Raw genomic sequence first — 19,960 nt, 5'->3', positions numbered from 1 at the left:
ACTGTGTATATAAATGCAAGGGATTAGAGGCAAAACTAGTATACATCATCAAAACAGCAACATGGAGATGGAAGCATCCACCATTAATACATCCTTTTAGGGATAGGGGGCAGCATTTTCACTTTGAATGAATTGCGTCCCCGTAGTGAACTGCCTCCTACTCTGTCCCAGTTGCTAATATATGCATATTATTATTACTATTGGATAGAAAACACTCTGAAGTTTCTAAAAAGGTTTGAATTATGTCTGTGAGTTTAACAGAACTCATAGGGCAGGCAAACTTCCAAACGGGAAGTGGAAATTCTGGGGCTGGTTGATTTTCAACTCATTGCCTATTCACATCCAAATAAGATATGGATCTGTTCGCACTTCCCACGCCTTCCACTAGATGTCAACAGTCAGTAGAACGTGGAATGAAGCCTCTAGACTGATGTGGGGCCGGATGGGAGCTATTTGAGTCACTGGTCTGGCAGAATGCCAGTTCCTGGTTACGCACAGTACTTATTATATCGCCTTGCGTTCCATTACTCTGTAGACAAAAACGAATGCTCCGATTGGAACGTTATTGGATATATATGATAATAACATCCTGAAGATTGATTCTCTACCTCTATTCGACGTGGAATATAGCTTTTTGAAGTTTTTGTCCGAGTTCGCCTGGACCGGCGCCAGCTTTTGGACACGTGAGCTAAACGTGCTAGCAAAAGTAGCTAATTGGACACTAGTAATGGACATTATTGAACAAAACAACCATTTATTACAGAACTAGGATTCCTTGCACTGCATTCTGATGAAAGATCATCAAAGGTAAGGGAATATTTATGATGTAATTTCGTATTTCTGTTGACTCCAACATGGAGGAGAAATATATTTACGTCTGAGCGCCGTCTCTGATTATTGCATGGTATGCTTTTTTTGTAACGTTTTTAAAAAATCTGACAAAGCGGTTGCATTAAGAACCAGTGTATCTTTAATTATATGTAAAACATGTATCTTTCGTCAAAGTTTATGATGAGTATTTCTGTTAACTGACTATAATTACTCCGGATATTTTGGAGGCATTTCTGAACATGGCACCAATGTAAACCGAGATTTGTGGATATAAATATGCATATTATCGAACAAAACATAAATGTATTGTGTAACATGATGTCATATGAGTGTCATCTGATGAAGATTATCAAAGGTTAGTGATTAATTTTATCTCTAATTCTGCTTTTCTGCTTTTGTGACTCTATCTTTGGCTGGGAAAAATGGCTGTCTGTATATTTGGATTTGGTGGTGATCTAACATAAATATATGTTGTGTTTTCGCTGTAAAACATTTTAAAAATCGGACACGATTGGTAGATTAACAAGATTTTTATCTTTCATTTCCTTTATTGGACATGTTAATGTGCGAAAGTTGAATATTTCTAAAAAATATTTTTGTACTTCCCACGCTGCCTTTTCAGTGGAATGTTGGGGGGGGGGGGGGGGGTTGCGTTAGCGGAACCTGTGTCCTAGACAGGTTCATCAAAAAGGGATACTGATATAGCCTTAATTGTTGTGGCTCGATATGATAACAGTCAGTGAAAGTGCAGGGTGCCAAATTCAAACAACAGAAATCTCATAATTAAAATTCCTCAAACATACAAGTATTTTATACAATTTTAAAGATAAACTTGTTGTTAATCCCACCACAGTGTCCGATTTCAAAAAGGCTTTACGGCGAAACCACACCAATCGATTATGTTATGTCAGTACCTAGTCACAGAAAAACACAGTCATTTTTCCAGCCAAAGAGAGGAGTCACAAAAAGCAGAAATAGAGATAAAATGAATCACTAACCTTTGATGATCTTCATCAGATGACACTCATAGGACTTCATGTTACACAATACATGTATGTTTTGTTCGATAAAGTTCATATTTATATCCAAAAATCTCAGTTTACATTGGCGCGTTTACGTTCAGTAATGTTTTGCTTCCAAAACATGCGGTGATTTTGCAGAGAGCCATATCAATTTACAGAAATACTCATCATAAATGTTGATGAAAATACAAGTGTTATGCATGGAACTTTAGATAAACTTCTCCTTAATGCAACCGCTGTGTCAGATTTTTTTTTAAACTTTACCGAAAAAGCACACCATGCAATTATCTGAGTACGGCGCTCTGACACAAAACAAGCCATACAGATATCCGTCATAATGTGGAGTCAGTAAAAGTCAGATATAGCGTTATAAATATTCAATTACCTTTGATGATCTTCATCAGAATGCACTCCCAGTAATCCCAGATCCACAATAAATGTTTGTTTTGTTCGATAAAGTCCATAATTTATGTCCAAATACCTCCTTTTTGTTCACGCCTTCAAATCCAAATTCATTACGTGCAGGTCAAACAAAAAGTCAAAATATACCATTACATTTCACATAAACATGTCAAACGATGTATAGAATCAATCTTTAGGATGTTTTTAACATAAATCTTCAATAATGTTTCAACCGGAGAATTCCTTTGTCTTTAGAAAGGAATGATTGAAAGAGCTCTCATTCCCTCCTCCTTCACAGTAGATGCCTGAAACAAGGTTCTAAAAATTGTTGAAATCTAGTGGAAGCCTTTGGAAGTGCAATATGACCCCATAGACACGGTATATTCAATAGGCAATGAGTTGAAAAACGACAAACCTCAGATTTCCCACTTCCTGGTTGGATTTATTCTCAGGTTTTTGCCTGCCATATGAGTTCTGTTATACTCACAGACATCATTCAAACCGTTTTGGAAACTTAAAAGTGGTTTCTATCCAAATATACTAATAATATGCATATCTTATCTTCTGGGCCTGAGTAGCAGGCAGTTTACTCTGGGCACCTTATTCATCCAAGCTACTCAATACTGCCCCCCAGCCATATCTTGTCACCATGGAAATGCAGTGAGGCAGGAACACATAGCAAGAAGGTCCTCTGCTGCAGTGCTGATGCTTGGCTTCAGATCCAGATTGGGAGAGCAGAGGGAGAGAGAGAGGAGCATGCTCTTCATATAGGGAGGAATTCAGAACCGAGTTAGGTGTGAGGAAATGGAACTTAATTCCTTTTTTATGCATTTTTCTCTTTACACATACAGTATTCTGACCTTGAACTTAAGCATGGGGAAAAGGTTGTGCCAGCCAGCTATTTGTTTTGGTTGGAGATCACAGAAATGGAAGTGTGGCAGAGGTGTGTTTACGGATATGCATATTCTGACTTTGACTTCATTCCCTAATAATTCAACCACTTTTAAGGACGAGGAAACCATCAATAAGGTCGAACAGCCGGTCGGTTCCAAGTGGAAAAACATCTGCTTAATTTTTTTTGCGATTGTAAATAAAAATGAAAATAGTTTTAGATCTATTTTACATCATGATCATTGGAGACAAATGTGAAACCAGTCATATTTCATCAAACTGAAAGCATATCAACATAACAGAAATGTATGCCCTTTTGCCATAGTGAAGTATGAAATTCTGTGCCTTTATGCAGATTTTAAATTGTATGTCCTTATAACTTGCAGAGATGAAATTTGGAGACTCAAACTATAGGCTTCTGTTAAAAAAAGTACAATTTGAATTGTGTTAAATTTTAGCCACTTTCGGAAGCCACCGTCAGTAATGCCCACATACATTTATAACTGTCAATTTCGTTTTTAATTTCCTTCAATTTTGCATAATTCCCATTACATTATTAGTGTACCTTTCTTTCCTCTGTCACGTTCACGTGGTTGGTCTCCCGAGGATCACTATCAATAGGGGATCATATTAGGCTAACATATTACAAGTTGTGCAATAATTTGAGACATTTTTGAAACATCATGGAACGCGGTGACTGCTGTTGTCAAGAGGACTGGGCGTTGTCATCACAGTTCAATGATTAGTGAGTATTAGGGTAGATTTGACAATTGTTCAACCCCTGATTTACATTTTTCTCACCTTCCAATATTTAACGGATTAAACAATTAAATATAGCAACTTATAACTGTATTTTGGATTCATCAATTTATTTTGTGTGTAAAGTCTCTCTTACCTGTTTTTTAACCCTAAATAATCTACAAGATCAGAGTATTTTTAAATCTACCAATTGGTGTTGAAAAAGAGACGAATATGCATTTATTTAGATGGCTTTATTTAATTGATCCCTAATATTATGAACCCGTTCTCTCGATTTAATCTAATGAGTCTGTCGAGAAAATTTGAATTAAAGGTACACGTATTTAAAGGGAACTTTTTAAATGAAAACCCAGTTGAATGAAAACTCCAGGAGATATTCTGTTGCCCAGCAAGTAGGAGGGTTTTCAGCAGTTGAATTAAACGTATTCAGTGTGTGCAATGGAACCACACCTGCAAAGCCTGTTCCTAAGTATGAATCAGCTCCACAGCCTAAAGCGACAGACAGACAGACAGACAGACAGACAGACAGACAGACAGACAGACAGACAGACAGACAGACAGACAGACAGACAGACAGACAGACAGAGCCTTATTACCATCCAAATAGAGTGGAAAAACAGGCCAGGATAAGACTCAGAAGGCGATTTAACCTATACCTGAAGATGTGGACCACTATAGTGACAGTTCCAGTGAGAGAGAAATAGTGAATGTCCAATGGAAAATCATTACCGAGTGATATTAACGGTCTGGGAGTGATGACACAGTGTCATTTTATGACAGCTCCCTATCTGGATTGGGGCTATCACAAACAAGGGAAGACTCAGGGCAGTTTGTTCCCAAATAATGAAAAACAGCATGTTGTCTGGCATCGCCATAGAACGGGAGAATTAGCTTATTATCATGTAACATGGGTTGTATGAATGACCAGTAGATGTATTAGGAAGAACAGGGCGGAAGATCATCAAACACACTCACACAAGTATTTTCACTCGGCTAACATATGTACAGTTGGAGTTGGAAATTCACATACACTTAGGTTGGAGTCATTAAAACTAATTTTCAACTACTCCACAAATTTCTTCTTAACAAACTATAACTTTGGCAAGTAATTTTGGACATCTACTTTGTGCATGACATTAGTAATTTTTCCAACAATTGTTTGCAGACAGATTATTTCACTTATAATTCACTGTATCACAATTCCAGTGGGTCAGAAGTTTACAAACACGAAGTTGACTGTGCCTCTAAACAGCTCGAAAAATTCCAGAAACAATGTCATGGCTTTAGAAGCTTCTGACAGGCTAATTGACAATACGAGTCAATTGGAGGTGTACCTGTGGATGTATTTCAAGACCTACCTTCAAACTCAGTGCCTCTTTGCTAGACATCATTGGAAAATCAAAAGAAATCAGCCAGATCTCCACAAGTTTGGTTCATCCTTGGGAGCAATTTCCAAGCGCCTGAAGGTAGCATGTTCATCTGTACAAACAATAATAGTACGCAAGTATAAACACCATGGGACCACGCAGCTGTCATACCGCTCAGGAAGGAGACGCCTTTTGTCTCCTAGAGATAAATGTACTTTTGTGCAAAAAGTACAAATCAACCCCAGAACAAAAGCAAAGGACCTTGTGAAGATGCTGGAGGAAACAGGTACAGAAGTATCTATATCCACAGAAAAACGAGTCCTATATCGAGATAACCTAAAAGGTCGCTCAGCAAGGAAGAAGCCACAGCTCCAAAACCGCCATAAAAAAAGCCAGACTACGGTTTGCAACTGCACATGGGAACAAAGATCATACTTTTTGGAGAAATGTCCTCTGGTCTGATGAAACAAAAATAGAACTTTTAGGCCATAATGACCATCATTACGTTCGGAGGAAAAAGGGTGAGGCTTGCATGCTGAAGAACACCATCCAAACGTGAAGCACGGGGGTGGCAGCATCATGTTGTGGGGTGCAGGAAGGACTGAGGCAGGAAAAGTATGTGGATATATTGAAGCAACATCTCAGGAAGTTAAAACTTGGTCGCAAATGGGTCTTCCAAATGGACTATGACCCCAAGTATACTTCCAAAGTTGTGGCAAAATGGCTTCAGGCTTAAGGACAACAAAGTCAAGGTATTGAAGTGGAAATCACTAAGCCCTGACCTCAATCCTATAGACAGAACTGAAAAAGTGTGTGCGAGCAAGGAGGCCTACAAACCTGACTCAGTTACACCAGCTCTGTCAGGAGGAATGGGCCAAAATTCACCCAACTTATTGCGGGATGCTTGTAGAAGGCTAACCGAAACATTTGACCCAAGTTAAACAATTTGAAGGCAATGCTACCAAATACTAATTGAGTGTATGTAAACTTCTGACCCACTGGGAATGTGATGAAATAAATAAGAGCTGAAATAAATCCTTCTGTGTACTATTATTCTGACATTTCACAATCTTAAAATAAAGTGGTGATCCTAACTGACATAAGACAGGGACTTTTTACTAGGATTAAATGTCAGGAATTGTGAATATCTGAGTTTAAATGTATTCATTCGGCTAGCACGGAAACCAAACCGGCTGCGCGCATGCGCCATCGTGCATACATTTATGGACACCAAAAGCAATCACGACACGCAGGTTAAAATATCAAGACAAACTCTGAACCAATTATATTAATTTGGGGACAAATTAATGTCCCCAAATTAAAGTTCACTATAAAATACTACAGTACTTACTGTATGTAGTAAACTGTAGTATACTGTATAATACTATACTACACACTGTAGTATCCGTCGATCAAGTGTAGTGCATACTATAGAATATTGTCGTATAGTGTAGAATACTATAGTAAATATCCAAAACACAACACTTTTTTTACTATAATAAATACGACAGTATTTAATTTGCATAGATCCTGCACATTCCCCTCCCCCATATCCAAATTTGTGAGAAACCTACATGCCATGTAAAGACCATATTGTTTTCCATACAAGTTATAGAAAAGAGCAGAAGTGCTGAACTATCTGTTTAGGCAACCGTACTACCTACGTACAAGTTAAGGAAAATGTGCTCTTTCATTATTTCTCCAAGGAGAAAGTCTCCACTTCTAGGTCAAAGATAATACAATAAAAACACAATAGTAAATACTACAGTAATGTCTGCAAAAACATTACAGTCTGCAAAAACACTACATTAATTACTATAGTATATACTACAGTTTTCTTTTACTACAGTATTTATACTATAGTTAACTGTAAATACAACAGTATACTACGGTAAAGTCTGCGGAAAAACCACTACAGTGAATGCTATAGTATTTATACCATAGTATACTATAGTATTTTTTCATGTGGGTCTCTATAAGGTCCAAGGGTATTAATCCATAACCCCATGGAGGGGTCACAGGGAGGAGGGGGTTTGACCTCAGAGTGGTTCTGTTAGAGTTGATCGCTAGCCAATCAGGCCTGAGTCGGGAGGCGGCATGTAGAAAACAACTGTCAACAGGTCATTAGACGTAGAATCACAGACTGATGCATGGACAGACGGACTTGTACAAACACCATCACGCATGCACGCACCCGCACACAAACACACACAAACACCTCTTTCTTTTGATGCACACTTCTATGTGTCTGTTGATATAATTATGGCCAAACAGTGGGTGGAAGGAGGGGAATAGTGTCCATGAACGAATCAGAGCGTGGAAATAATTTGCTCTGTCTGGTTTGTTACATCTATTGGGTGCAATCACTGAGGGGATCAGGGACAAGGGGGAAATCACACAGACACACACACACACACACACAGACGATCTGCTAATGGGTCCAAAGGTCGGAGAAAACAGATTTTCCCCTTAAAGCTCCCTGGGAATCCAGAGCTGGTAGGGGAAAATGTGCTCAGAGAGAATTCAGACAGTTGTCTATTTAGCCCTGTTGGTACTTACCCACAGCCCCTCTCTTTGATGATCTACAGTACATAGATAATATGAAGTAGTGTCTGGCAAAGGTGTGGGCCACAAAGGGCTGCCTGCTTGGTTAATAGTAATTCAATGTTTCTATCATGCTAAACACATGATTTGATTAAATAATATGACAGATAAACCAAGCCACGACGGATTGAGTTCGGCTACATCATTTTTCTCTGCCGCAGAGAGAAATAGCAGGCACTGAAAGCAAAGCCTCTGCCTGTGCTACTTACCCACCAAGCTGCCTGGTGCACTCCATCACCATGGTTTCCCCAGACATCAATCATCACATCCAGTCGCAATACCCTCCTCCAGAATGGCTGCTGTAAAACCGATCCACCCATCAATACCAGGGGGAGAAACTCCATTCAGTACACTAAATCATCAAGTCAAAGCTTGTTTGATGATTATTGTTGTCTGTATATTTAGCTGCTCTTTGAGCAGTCTTTACAGTAACTAGCAATTGGTAGTCATACAGTTAAACAAATATTGATGTGCATAAATTATAATTCACCCTGTCAGCTTGCATTTTTGGCAATCATGTTTCATAGGCCTCTAAATAGAAAAAACGGAGTACAAAGTCTTGGCCAACAGAGAGCGCTATGGAGCCATACAACAGCTCTATCACAAGGCTCTGAACAGGTAGCTTGCTGGCGCTCCATGTCTAGCTGCAGACTGATGGACAAACTGCGTCAGCTCTGTCTCCTGTGCTGTTCAACCAGGTGATGCAGATTACATCCACGGCAAGACATCTGCCACTGACAACACAATAACAGCACATTCATATGAAACCTGCTGGGTGTGGATCTATTAGGTGTGGATATATTGAACCAATTAATTGACTGATTTGTTTATGCCCTTAAGACATCATTGTCTCACCATGTATTTTGTATTTTGTAATGATTTACAGGTCAAAGCAGCATTGTGATTAGCGCAGTGCTGTCAATGGACTCACTCATATCAACACGTATGCCTCAGATATTTTTGGTATATCTTTCGCAAATTTTACAATGTGGTGAACAGCTCCTTGTTTAGGAAAGTTATCACACAGGTCAAATTAGCTGTAGAATGTCATAAGTTATGGGCCTGTGAAAGCCAATTTGGGCATTCCACACTGAGGGAGTATGCACTGATGCAGTCACCCATCCACTATGTCCCACCGAGGTGCCAGTGACTGGGCTGCTGAGGCGAGAGGAGTGGGATTGGTCTATGGTGGTCGACCCCCTTTCATCCGCTCTCCCAGCCCAGTGAGGGTGCATGCCACTGAGGCACACACACCATGACCACGGGGCGTACACCAGCTGAGACCAGGCTAGACCTGGAGGACATAGAGGAGCAGGGGATCCCTCCAGGCAGACACACTACAGAGGGACTACTAGAGGAAGTAGTGGAGGTAGAGGCAGAGGAACCAGCTCAGGAGGAGGACTCCACCCACAGTGACATCAGGTCTCTGGTCAAGAACAGGGACCCAAGGGGAGTCAACAAGTATCTAAAGGTAACTGACATACACAGCAGCACAGCCCGGTAAACAGTGAGGTACAGTGCCTTACAAAAGTATTCATCCCCTTTGGCATTTTTTCCTATTTTGTTGCATTAAAACCTGTAATTTAAATGGATTTTTATCTGGATTTCATGTAATGGACATACACAAAATAGTCCAAATTGGTGAAGTGAAATTTAAAAAAAATACTTGGTTCAAAAAAGTAAAAAAGTAAATAAATGGAAAAGTGGGACGTGCATATGTATTCACCCCCTTTGCTATGTAGCCCCTAAATAAGATCTGGTGCAACCAATTACCTTCAGAAGTCACATAATTAGTTAAATACAGTCCACCTGTGTGCAATCTAAGTGTCACATAATCTCAGTATATATACAGCTGTTCTGAAAGGCCCCAGAGTCTGCAACACCGCTCAGCAAGGGGCACCACCAAGCTAGCGGCACCATGAAGCCCAAGGACAAAGTTGTGGAGAAGTACAGATCAGGGTTGGGTTATAAAAAATATCTACAACTTTGATCATCCCCTTGAGCACCATTTACTCCATTATAAAAAATGTTAAAGAATATGGCACCACAACAAACCTGCCAAGAGAGGGCCGCCCACCAAAACTCATGGACCAGGCAAGAAGGGCTTCAATCAGAGAGGCAACAAAGAGACAAATGATAACCCTAAACGAGCTGAAAAGCTCCACAGCAGAGATTAGAGTATCTGTCCATAGGACCACGTTAAGCCACACACTCCACAGAGCTGGGCTTTATGAAAGAGTGGCCAGAAAAAAAGTCATTGCTTAAAGAATAAAATAAGCAAACACGTTTGGTATTTGCCAAAAGGCATGTGGGAGACTCCCCAAACATATGGAAGAAGGTACTCTGGTCAGATGAGACTAAAATTTTGCTTTTTGTCCATCAAGGAAAACGCTATGTCTGGCGCAAACCCAACATCTCCCATCACCCTGAGAATAACATTCACACAGTGAAGCATGGTGGTGGCAGCATCAATCTTGCTGTGGGGATGTTTTTCACCGTTAGGGACTGGGAAAACTGGTTGGAATAGAAGGATTGATGGATGGCGCTGAATACAGGGAAATTCTTGAGGGAAACCTGTTTCAGTCTCCCAGAGATTTGAGACTGGGACGGAGGTTCACCTTCCAGCAGTACAATGACCCTAAGCATACTGCTAAAGCAACACTAGAGTGGTTTAAGGGGAAACATTTAAATGTCTTGGAATGGCCTAGTCAAAGCTCAGACCTCAATCCAATTGAGAATCTGTGGTATGACTTAAAGATTGCTGTACACCAGCGGAACCCATCCAAATTGAAGGAGCTGGAGCAGTTTTGCCTTGAAGAATGGGCAAAGATCCCAGTGGCTAGATGTGCCAAGCTTATAGAGACATACCCCAATATACTTGCAGCTGTAATTGCTGCAAAAGGTGGCTCTACAAAGTATTGACTTTGGGAGAGTTATGCACGCTCAAGTTTTCTGTGTTTTTGTCTGATTTCTTGTTTGTTTCACAATGAAAAATATTTTTCATCCTCAAAGTGTTAGACATGTTGTGTAAATCAAATGATACAATCCTCTCAAAAAATCTATTTTCATTACAGGTTGTAAGGCAACAAAATAGGAAAAATGCCAAGGAGGTGAATACTTTCGCAAGCCAATGTAAAGTGGAGGTTTAGACAAATTGTACTCTGTGGGAGATAAAAGCACTACATGTGTTTGCACATACTCCACATACAGTACCACACATCCTCTGTCTGTTGACTCCAGATAACGGAAGGGGAGGTTTAAACACAGGGACAAAGTAAGAGAGACACTATGGAAACAATCACATAATGATGTTCTGACATACTCTGGAAATGTTATAGTTGAGATAGGAACTAATTTGGAAAGATTTTGGTCGCATACATAGTGCTGTGTACACCATGAGCCGTTAATGGTCGACTTGTTATGTAATGTCTGTATAATGTATACATTGTGCAGTGGTATGGATTAACTGCCTAGGATTTTATTGAGATGAGCACTCGTTTATCTTAATTCCCACATCTTTAATGGAACACTGGACATACATCTGGAGGCAATATGAAGGGAGATCTGCCATCCAACGAAGTGGAATCTGATGTTGGAAAGCAGTGTGTTGAGCGATGCTGACCTTGTGTGGCCACAGTTAGAACAGTGCCTTGTATGTCATCTCAAAGATCAGTACTCCTGTATCGCTGAAGTGTTACAGATTGGGCAATAGAAATGTAAAGGTAATTGCCGATTGAGCTGACATATGCAGCGTTTACTGTGAATGCCGTCTCTGCTAAAATGGGAACGTGGACTTTAAATTTGAATCACACAGTAATGCTGAACTTCAGTGATACAGATTGAATAGAGCCTTAAGTCTCATTGTAATGTGGTTACTTCAGTAAGTGCTACAATGGTTCTATGGTTCCCCTACATCCAAGTTCTGAATGTTATTGGTGAGTAAATACAGTTTTTATGGAGAACCTCCTTTTTCTGACCATACCTATACATAGACCTTCACTAAAGCCCCATGCTAAAGAGAGCTTCCACCAGGCCGTGCCCAGACTGACTGTAGACTCTGTGTCTCCTGAGGTGACCTTTGAGGACGTGATAGCAGAGCCCCCCTCGGTGCGGAGCTTCGATAAGGTGTGGCTGTGGAGCCACGCCCTATTTGAGGTGTCCCGTCTCTGGTGCTACCGGCTCATCTCCCTCCTCCTGGCTGTGCCCGTCTCTCTGGTAGCAGGGATCCTCTTCGCTGTCTTCAGCTGCCTACATATCTGGTGGGTCCTCTCACCTTTGAACTCCTTTGACGTGATCTACTCAATGTTTTCAGTTAGTGCTTGATGGAGTTGAACGATGTACTTGGGGTTTCAATGCATGGTGTATAGTATAAGGGCTCTATTCAATCCGTATTGTGGATGTTCAGCTTTACAGCGAGATTTAAATTTAAAGTGCAATGTTGCCACTTTAGCAGATACTGCATTCATGGTAAACACTGCATACAATATGTCGGCTCAATCGGAAATTACCTTTACATTTCTATCGTGGAATCTGTATTCAGCTTTACAGATTGAATATAGCCCTAAATTATCTTAAAGTGACATTGACCTAGCCTGTTTATGCTCACTCTTTGTCTGTTTGTCTGTTTCCAGGCTGATCATGCCCTTTATTCAGCTCTTCCTGATCAACATGCACTGGGTTCAGACTGTGTGGGGCAGTGTGTTGGACATCGCCATCGCTCCCTTCTTTAAGAGTATGGGGAAGTGCTGCAGTAGCATCAATGTCCGACTGGCCAGGGACTGATGTTGGGCTCTGCCACCTTCTATGGGAGTGTGGAGGGAGTGTGGATGGAGTGGGCTGGGTTGGGTTGATGCACACTACATATGAACTGGTTGTTTGCAATCATGTCTCAATCTCTAAGAAAAATAATGTTGCTGCCTTCTACTCTGCAAAGAACAAATTGAAAAAAGTAGAACTTGTCATTTTTTAGTAAATATGTGAAAGGAAGTTACGTGAATTAGACAGTATCTAAAAAATTATGTAATTTATGTGTTTTCTATTTTGCTTAGTACATTCAGAACTGTTATGGTAATGTACTATCGTACTCAATTTAATCTCTAAACCACAACTTGAAAGAAAGTTGTTAGCAATTTAGATTAAACATAATGCAGCACAGACACGTGCACGCGCACACACACGTACATGCACACACCCACACACACACACAAATTCCACATGCTGGTGTAAAGGAAAAAGTCCTCCTGACAGAACAGATTATGTGGCCAGTGATGCATGTTTTTCCCCAGTAAAATAGGGGTATGGAATTACATTTCCTCCACTGACTGGCCAATTATTTTTCTGTCTTAGGAAAATAATGGTTCAGGCTCTAAAAATGAATGCTATTTCTTTGTTCCAGAGTGGTTGTCAAGAGATTGTGTAAATTCTGCTGATCTGATGCATCCTCTTAACCGAGGTGCCGTAATTACTGGTTATGTGATCGAGTTGTGCCTGTTAGAATTTAGAATCCAGGTAGATTCAAAGCTCAGTTTGGGATTAAAATCTATCTGCCCATGTTTAGTAGAACAGAAGTAAGAGCATAGTTGCAGGTTCTAAAATTGGCTCAAACTGAGCTACTAATTTGTTTCTGGACCTACAGTATATGCTTAGGCAATTATACCTGCAAATTGATCTAGCAGTTCAAATTATGCAAATGCACACTACCGTATGCACTCATTGGGATTTCTAGCCTTTCGCAAACACTGCAATTCTCTGGAGCATGGATCTGTTTGGAGATATAGTAGGCGAAAGGGCCAAACTTGTGAAGCAACTCCTTTTGTGATACATTTGGTTCATTTTCAAGGGAAATTGCACTGACACGTACATATACCCCGGGGATACATTCTTCAACTTCAACTGGGATTGCAATAAAAAACTTTAGTTATCTGATGGACCGTACTGTTCTGTAAAGAAGTCAACAGCAATGTCAAAACATCTAGGAATCTTAGATGACCAATTGTACTGCTTTGCTTAGTGTTTTCTCCTTTGGCATCTGTCTGTCTGTCTGTCTGTCTGTCTGTCTGTCTGTCTGTCTGTCTGTCTGTCTGTCTATTTATATATCTACCTACCTACCTACCTGCCCGCCCGCCCGTCCGTCTGTCTGTCTCTCGCTTGTCTGCCTGCCTGTAGGTCTGTGGTGTGCCAGCTGTCTATCTGTCTGTCGGGCAGGACCTGCTGCAGTCAGTTTACAGTACTGACACACAGGAGACACAGACAGGTGCACTGTGACACTCAGGGATCTATTTCTATCCCTTCTACTCCTATGTGCCCCGACCCCCAGACCCCGGCCCCCAGCCCCACTCCTCCTCTCACACCACGCTGAGAAAATACTCCTCTAATTGGGTTGGCTCCTGCTCACACGCACTCTGATCCCATTCCACCACTCTCGCTCCTTCTCTCCCTTTCTCCCTCTCTCTGTCTCTCTGTCCAAAGGGAACTGGGGCAGGGAACATTATCAAGCCACTGCTCTGCTGTAAAGTCACACTTCATCCATGCAGTCTTTTTTGCATACTACTGGACAGTGTCTGTTATGTAGATAAATAGCAACAGGTTTACAATAGTGATAATCTGCTATTACTGTTACTTGCTTAGCTTCCTCTTCTTTCCCCCCTCCTCTTCCTCCCTATTTTCCATATCATCATAATGTCTCTATGGTCTTGTTTATGCAACAAGCAAATATAGAATGTAATGACTAATTGGGACAACTGTAACAAGGAATCCTACAGTAAATCAGATAATCCATTTATTTTGAGAGAGTATTGACTTTTATAGGGGAATGTAGACAGTTGGACACATCTGACTCAGTAAATGATGATAGATGCCACTTGAAATTCTTTCTTGTGTAATGATGTCATAATTTCAAATAATGTGCATGTGAGAGTGACCACTATTTTTTGGGGTCCACTGTGGGTCATAAGGCCCGGGGGGGTGGAGTATGGCCAATAAACTATGGCTAAGGGCTGTTCTTATGCACAATGCAATGCGGAGTGCAGGGATACAGCTCTTAGCCGTGGTATATTGTCCATATACCACAAACCCCAGAGATACCTTATTGCTATTATAAACTGATTACCAATGTAAATGTCATACCGGTGGTATTCTTTCAGCCAATCAGCATTCAGGGCTTGAACCAACTAGTTTATAAATAGGCTTATTGTTCATTTTATGGGGTCAAATCTGCTTACTCATGGTCATCTTGAACTAGTTAATCAAAACATTTGCATTTATTTCAACATATTATTTTCTTCACCTTGAAATTGGGAAGTAGTTACAATTGGGATGTAGGCTAGGTTTTATAGTAGATCAGTGAGAAAAAACGTAGTCATGCATTTAAATTCCATATAAGGCAGCAAAATGTGAGACTTGTGCCAGGGGTTGTACTGTACATTTCCAATAGTCACAGTGTGCATGTCAACATCACAGGGTTGTTTCACTTCAGAACCTTATCACGGGTCAGTTAAGGACAGTGGTTGCTATGACATTAGTTGCTTGTTTTTCGAACAACATTACTGTATCTTTATTGTTATTTATCATATTTGAAAGTTATTCAATGTATCTTCCTACATTTGTTGATTAAGGCAGGTAAAACTGAGGTTTTAACTTTGAAGAAGTGACTATACAAAACGTTTGTAGTGAGGAGAGTAACCAGCATGTTTTCTGGGACACTAGTTGTCATATTTGGTCTCTTAGCCTACTGGTCATTCTGTATAATATTACGTAACTATCCATGTAAGTTAGGTAATGTGCTGCAGTACAAATGCAGGTGAATAAGAGAAGCAATGGGAGGAAGAAAGCAAGAAGACAACAGCTGAGGTTGGAGCTCTGGCTTGTTTTTTCGCACTGTTCCAACCATCGTCAGCTTCCTCTTGAGGAGCTCCTGTCCCAGCTTGTGCGAAGTAAAAAAGTTAGCGCATGTGATGTTGTGGCCACTGGGTCCCTGTGTCATGTTCAGGACAACCCGCATCCCTTGATTCTTGTCAGGGGCTCTGCAATCTGGCTTCCCCATATACACTTGCAAGTTCCACGCACATGATGAAGCAGCATCACAGGCAGTCCAGATCTATATTCCAAATGTTGTGGATTTAGACGGTATGTACTGTCTGAAGGGGCAGCGGCCCCTAAATGGCAAGCTGCTCATCAACAGTAACGTTGGGCCCAGGGTTGTAAAACAGGCGAAGCGGATAATCCTGGATAATCCATGTGAACGTTTTCCAGAGACATTGTTGCATGGAAAAGTTATCTGCCATTTTCTGCATCCCACAGGGATTCTGTGGATTCCCCTTTGGATCTGAAAACACCAGCAAGGATAAGGACCCCCAAAGTATGCATGTAAATGAGTTTGGTCCATCTCCTTCTGTCATGTCTTGTTATGTCTGTTCCTGTCCTTTCTCTTCACTCTGTCTCTCTCTGCTGGTCTTTTTAGGTTACCTTCTCTGTCTCTCATTCTTCAGCTGTTCTACATCTCCCCTAACTAGCTCATTCACTCTTTCACACCTGTTCTCTCTTCCCCCTCTGATTAGGTCTCTATTTCTCTCTCTGTTCCTGCTACTTTCAGTGTCTGATTCTTGTTTGTGTTTTTGATGCCAGAAGCAAGCTGTCGTCTCGTTTGCTTCCACCTTGTCCTATCCTGTCGGAGTCTGCCTGGCAGGTGCATCCTGCACTATACTACGTTCTTTTTGTTCCATTGTCAACGTTGGAAGAGGATTTATGCCATTCCTGTTTTTCATTAAAGAACTCTGTTTTCTGTTAAAACCGCTTTTGGGTCTTCACTCAAGTACATAACAGAAGAATCAGACCAAGAATGGACCCAGCGGCTCCGGACCCTTTTCACTCCGCCGTCGAGATCCAGGGAGCGATGCTAGGCAGACACGAGGAGGAATTGTCTGCTGCTCGACATGCCGTTGAGACCCTGGCCGTCCAAGTCTCCGACCTCACAAGACAGGTTCACCAACTCCACCTCGATCCACCGCCCACTTCCAGGGTTTCCGAGTCTCCGGAGCCCAGGATCAACAACCCGCCCTGTTACTCTGGGGAGCCCACTGAGTGCCGCTCATTCCTCACTCAGTGTGATGTGGTGTTCTCTCTCCAGCCCAACACTTACTCCAGGAGCGCAGCCCGCATCGCCTACGTCATTTCTCTCCTTACCGGACGGGCGCGTGAGTGGGGCACGGCAATCTGGGAGGCGAGGGCTGAGTGTATTAACCAGTTTCAGGACTTTAAGGAGGAGATGATACGGGTTTTTGACCGTTCTGTTTTTGGGGAGGAGGCTTCCAGGGCCCTGTCTTCCCTATGTCAGGGGAATCGATCCATAACGGATTATTCTATTGAGTTTCGCACTCTCGCTGCCTCTAGTGACTGGAACGAGCCGGCTTTGCTCGCTCGTTTTCTGGAGGGTCTCCTCGTCGAGGTTAAGGATGAGATCCTCTCCCGGGAGGTTCCTTCCAGTCTGGACTCCTTAATAGCCCTCGCTATTCGCATAGAGCGACGGTTTGATCTTCGTCGCCGAGCTCGTGGAAAGGAGCTCTCGTTCTCCGTTGCTCCCCTCTCCACATCACTGCCACCTGCCGCATCACTGCCACCCTCCTCCGCCGGCTCGGATGCTGAGCCTATGCAGCTGGGGGGTATCCGCATCTCGGCCAAGGAGAAGGAACGGAGAATCACCAATCGCCTCTGTCTCTACTGCGGCTCCGCTGGTCATTTTGTCACCTCATGTCCAGTAAAAGCCAGAGCTCATCAGTAAGGGGAGGGCTACTGGTGAGCGCAACTACTCAGGCCTCTCCTTCTGGATCACGCACTACCTTTCCGGTCCATCTCCGCTGGCCCGGTTCATCTGCTTCCTGCAGTGCCTTGATAGACTCTGGGGCGGAGGGCTGTTTTATGGACGAGACCTGGGCTCGGGAACATGACATTCCTCTCAGACAGTTAGGGAGCCCACGGCCTTGTTCGCTTTAGATGGTAGTTCTCTCCCCAAGATTCAGCGTGAGACGCTGCCTTTAACCCTCACTGTCTCTGGTAATCATAGCGAAACCATTTCTTTTTTAATTTTTCGTTCACCTTTTACACCTGTTGTTTTGGGTCATCCCTGGCTAGTGCGCCATAACCCTTCTATTAATTGGTCTAGTAATACTATCCTATCCTGGAATGTTTCTTGTCATGTGACCTGTTTAATGTCTGCTATCCCTCCTGTTTCCTCTGTCTCTTCTTCACAGGAGGAGCCTGGCGATTTGACAGGGGTGCCGGAGGAGTATCACGATCTGCGCACGGTGTTCAGTCGTTCCAAGGCCACTTCTCTCCCTCCACACCGGTCGTATGACTGTAGTATTGATCTCCTTCCGGGAACTACTCCCCCCGGGGTAGATTATACTCTCTGTCGGCTCCCGAACGTAAGGCTCTCGAGGATTATTTGTCGGTTTCGCTCGACGCCGGTACCATAGTCTCCTCCTCCTCTCCCGCCGGAGCGGGGTTTTTTTTTGTTCAGAAGAAGGACGGGTCCCTGCGCCCATGCGTGGATTATCGAGGGCTGAATGACATAACAGTTAAGAATCGTTATCCGCTTCCTCTTATGTCTTCAGCCTTCGAGATCCTGCAGGGAGCCAGGTTTTTCACCAAATTGGACCTTCGTAACGCCTACCATCTCGTGCGCATTAGGGAGGGGGACGAGTGGAAGACGGCGTTTAACACTCCGTTAGGGCACTTTGAATACCGGGTTCTTCCTTTCGGCCTCGTTAACGCTCCAGCTGTCTTTCAGGCACTAGTTAACGACGTCCTGAGAGACATGCTGAACATTTTTGTTTTCGTTTACATGGACGATATCCTGATTTTTTCACCGTCTCTCTCGATTCATGTTCAGCACGTGCGACGCGTCCTCCAGCGCCTTTTGGAGAACTGTCTTTATGTGAAGGCTGAGAAGTGCACTTTTCATGCCGCCTCTGTCCCTTTTCTCGGTTCCGTTATTTCCGCTGAGGGCATTAAGATGGATCCCGCTAAGGTCCAGGCTGTCATTGATTGGCCCGTTCCTAAGTCACGCGTCAAACTGCAGCGCTTTCTGGGCTTCGCTAATTTCTATCGTCGTTTCATCCGTAATTTCGGTCAGGTGGCAGCTCCCCTCACAGCCCTTACTTCTGTTAAGACGTGCTTTAAGTGGTCCGTTTCCGCCCAGGGAGCTTTTGATCTTCTTAAGAATCGTTTTACATCCGCACCTATTCTTGTTACACCTGACATCTCTAGTCAGTTTGTTGTTGAGGTTGACGCGTCAGAGGTGGGCGTGGGAGCCATTCTTTCTCAGCGCTCTCTCTCTGACGGCAAGGTCCATCCTTGTGCGTTTTTCTCTCATCGCTTATCGCCGTCAGAACGTTACTATGATGTTGGTAATCGCGAACTGCTCGCCATCCGCTTAGCCCTAGGCGAATGGCGACAGTGGTTGGAGGGGCGACCGTTCCTTTTGTCGTTTGGACTGACCATAGGAACCTTGAGTACATCCGTTCAGCCAAACGACTTAATGCGCGTCAGGCTCGTTGGGCTCTGTTTTTCGCTCGTTTCGAGTTTGTTATTTCTTATCGTCCGGGCTCAAAAAACACCAAGCCTGATGCTTTATCTCGTCTCTTCAGTTCTTCTGAGGTCTCCACCGACCCCGAGGGGATTCTCCCTGAAGGGCGTGTTGTCGGGTTGACTGTCTGGGGAATTGAGAGGCAGGTAAAGCAAGCACTCGCTCACACTCCGTCGCCGCGAGCTTGTCCTAGGAACCTTCTGTTCGTTCCCGTTCCTACTCGTCCGGCCGTTCTTCAGTGGGCCCACTCTGCCAAGTTAGCCGGCCACCCCGGCGTTCGGGTACGCTCGCTTCCATTCGCCAGCGTTTCTGGTGGCCCACTCGGGAACGTGACGCGCGTCGATTTGTCGCCGCTTGTTCGGTCTGCGCGCAGACTAAATCTGGGAACTCTCCTCCTGCCGGCCGTCTCAGACCGCTTCCCATTCCCTCTCGACCGTGGTCTCACATCGCTTTAGATTTCATCACCGGACTGCCTTCATCAGCGGGGAAGACAGTTATTCTTA

The 19,960-nt window shown here is 42.9% G+C and overlaps 1 protein-coding gene across 1 annotated transcript; it reads left to right on the top strand.

Annotated features, from left to right (window-relative positions):
- Positions 1-9,131: 9,131 nt before the first annotated feature.
- LOC135529453 (caveolin-2-like) lies at positions 9,132-12,658 on the top strand. The gene is made up of 3 exons (XM_064958182.1): positions 9,132-9,347; positions 11,948-12,135; positions 12,508-12,658. Exons 1-3 carry the CDS (start codon positions 9,132-9,134, stop codon positions 12,656-12,658), a joined length of 555 nt encoding a protein of 184 aa, XP_064814254.1.
- The last annotated feature ends 7,302 nt before the right edge of the window (positions 12,659-19,960 follow it).

This window comes from Oncorhynchus masou, chromosome 5 (assembly GCF_036934945.1).
Source record: "Oncorhynchus masou masou isolate Uvic2021 chromosome 5, UVic_Omas_1.1, whole genome shotgun sequence".
Classification (NCBI taxonomy): Eukaryota; Metazoa; Chordata; class Actinopteri; order Salmoniformes; family Salmonidae; genus Oncorhynchus; species Oncorhynchus masou.
Note: the sequence above shows the minus strand (reverse complement) of the source record. Positions and strands in the feature narration are given on the sequence as shown.

What these genes read in the sequence shown, in the direction of transcription:
- LOC135529453 (XM_064958182.1), top strand. Translation starts at nt 9,132, where the DNA reads ATGACCACGGGGCGTACACCAGCTGAGACCAGGCTAGACCTGGAGGAC. An exon ending in GAGTCAACAAGTATCTAAAG is followed by an intron (nt 9,348 to 11,947) that starts GTAACTGACATA and finishes GTGTCTCCTGAG; the next exon opens with GTGACCTTTGAGGACGTGAT. An exon ending in TTCAGCTGCCTACATATCTG is followed by an intron (nt 12,136 to 12,507) that starts GTGGGTCCTCTC and finishes GTCTGTTTCCAG; the next exon opens with GCTGATCATGCCCTTTATTC.